The 2,548-nt window shown below is 33.6% G+C and overlaps 1 protein-coding gene across 1 annotated transcript; it reads left to right on the forward strand.

The window, feature by feature from the left end:
- Window positions 1-756: 756 nt before the first annotated feature.
- LOC116018888 lies at window positions 757-2,510 on the forward strand. The gene is made up of 3 exons (XM_031258914.1): window positions 757-1,092; window positions 1,771-1,834; window positions 2,287-2,510. The coding sequence occupies exons 1-3, from the start codon at window positions 787-789 to the stop codon at window positions 2,454-2,456; spliced, it is 540 nt and encodes a 179-aa protein (XP_031114774.1). The 5' UTR covers window positions 757-786; the 3' UTR covers window positions 2,457-2,510.
- Window positions 2,511-2,548: the final 38 nt, after the last annotated feature.

Raw genomic sequence — 2,548 nt, forward strand, 5'->3', positions numbered from 1 at the left:
ATATTTTACCAAACAGAGCTATAAGCTCTAAAAAAAGATTTACCAAAGATAGCTTTAGCTTATTAGTTTAGTAGATAGTATTTGGAAGAATATATCAATGTTTGAAATTTGACAGTGACAATGTGAGGATTATGTCTAAAGTAGACAGATCTTTCATCCTTTCTGAGCACGACATTTAGCCGGTTTCTTAGATTGAGTATTCAACCTTTTGGGAGAAGAAAAAATCTAATTTATACGGAGTAATATTATATGTATTCCACTTTTTAATTAATTATTTACTCTCTAACCACACAAAATGTTTTGAGTGGTTTACAAATTACTTCTTTATGGACTTTGGGCAAATTCATCGAGTAAAAAATATAGTCTAGTTAAGTCGAATGTATTTCACTTTTTAATAAATTATTTACTCAATAATGACAAGACATAGATTTGACTGGTTCACAATTTACTTCTTATGGGTTTCGAACAAATTTATAGAGTAGATTAAAATTGTACTCAATTAAAAGTACACTTATCATTTACCACTAGAATAGTGGTAAATATAAGATATTTTGTATGTGCATGTGTTTTTCCTAAGATTTGGAATCTTCCACCACAATTTCAATAGTCAGCACATGGCCACGTCTTCTCCCCTAAGCCACCAGGCTTACTGCCACTGGCCACCATGCAAATTTCTCACACAAATCACTCACCACAAATTCTCCCTCATGACGTCTCCTTAAACCAATATATAAGCAGCAAAAATGGCACCACAGACTAACCTTGAAAACTATACAGAGCAGAAAAATGGGTCTCAGGGCTCTGACCTTGACGCCTCCACAGAATGGCATTTTCACAAACACTGGGTGTGCACACAAGTTCTCAACTTGTAGCGGCGTTCCCAGCCGAAGAAGCCTCAAGAAATCTTTCTTGGTTTCAGCCAAGAAAGAGAAGAGCGGTGAAGAACCCGCCGCCCAGCAGAGGAAGCAATCTTTGTTCAGTAGTGTGACGGAAGCCCTGGATTTCTCCCAGGTTAGATCCGCCAAAGATGCCGAGCTTCTTGAAGATGCTAGGGCAGCAACTCAATCCGGAGAGAGAATGTCCAGAGAACAGGTAAATTTTAATCTTTTAGTTTTGCTTTTATCATATAATAAATCAAGTTTAATTTAGATAGTGAGTATTATTGTAAAAATTTAGGATAAATCTGTAATTTGCTTGTATTGACATATGGGTGTGTGGTAAATAGTGATTAGCTGATTGAATTAGTAAGTTTGACTAGTTGGTAGTATTAGTTTATTGTATAAAAATGTTTGGTAAATTAGTTGTTACCCGATTACATGAAAAATGATTTTCTAAAAAAGCTGATCGAAAAGGCTACTTCGAGCAGCTTTTTGAATTTTAGCATTTTGGAACAATAAATTGTTACAAAAAGCTAATTAGTCAAACACTTATATTGATTGTTTAACCAAGTCAAATAGTTAATAGTGGTTAAATATGCCAAAATTGGTTGATAATCTAACTATGCTACCAAATAGGATTACAATAGGGCCATTATCGCGATGAAATATTCACTTATTAATGAAAACAGTTAAACCCTAGCAAAATTGTGAATTCTAGAAAACGGTGGGGCTAGTTTTATCCAAGTATTACAAATTCAAAATAAAGATTACAATAATTATAAAATTTACTTAATATTTTGTTATTAATTTTTTTTTATTAATGAACTTTGATAGACAGTTGAAATCAATTCATACATTTTATAAAAGATAGTCTGAATTGACTTTCTTGCAGTATGGAGCTCTCAGAAGAAAGATTGGAGGAACATACAAAGATTTCTTCAAGTCTTATGTTGAGGGTAAACTACTCATGTCAATATCTAATTTCTCCATATAAAAAAAGGGTAAGGTGCTAATTTGTACAGTGTTGTATATCGAGTATTACTGGCCCACGGTATGATATTTGAGTTGTATCTGGTACTATCAATAATTTGTCTCCAAAATATTCGATGCAACTTGACATACCATGAGTAATGATACCACATACAAATCAGCATCCTACCTATCAACACCTTAAATTTTTTTAATTTTTTTTTAAATAAAGGTATTGCTACATTTCTTACAAGAATTTTCCGTTTCTGCAATACCCGATGCAACTAGACATACCATGAGTAATGATACATCGTGCAAATCAGCATCTTACCGATTGACAACTTAAAAATTTCTTTAAAAAAAGAAATAAACAAAAGGAAGGTATTGATGCAATGATGCATTTCTTACAAAATTCCCCATTTGTGTCCTTTGACAACAGTGGATGGACAATATGTGGAAGAGGGATGGGTTGATAAGACATGCAAAATCTGCAAGAAGGACACAAAGGGAGAAGCAAGGCAAGTAGACAAGCTTGGAAGATATGCCCATGTTGCATGCTTGGAGAAGAAAGCCACTTCTGGCAACTTCTTTACCAAACTCTTCTCATGAATCATGATCAAGAACAACATGCACTCTGAAAGCATAAACACAAACTTTTGTTTCTCTTTTGTTTGTGCTACATATGAATTCAGGTATATATA

Source organism: Ipomoea triloba, chromosome 5, assembly GCF_003576645.1.
Source record: "Ipomoea triloba cultivar NCNSP0323 chromosome 5, ASM357664v1".
Lineage (NCBI taxonomy): Eukaryota > Viridiplantae > Streptophyta > Magnoliopsida > Solanales > Convolvulaceae > Ipomoea > Ipomoea triloba.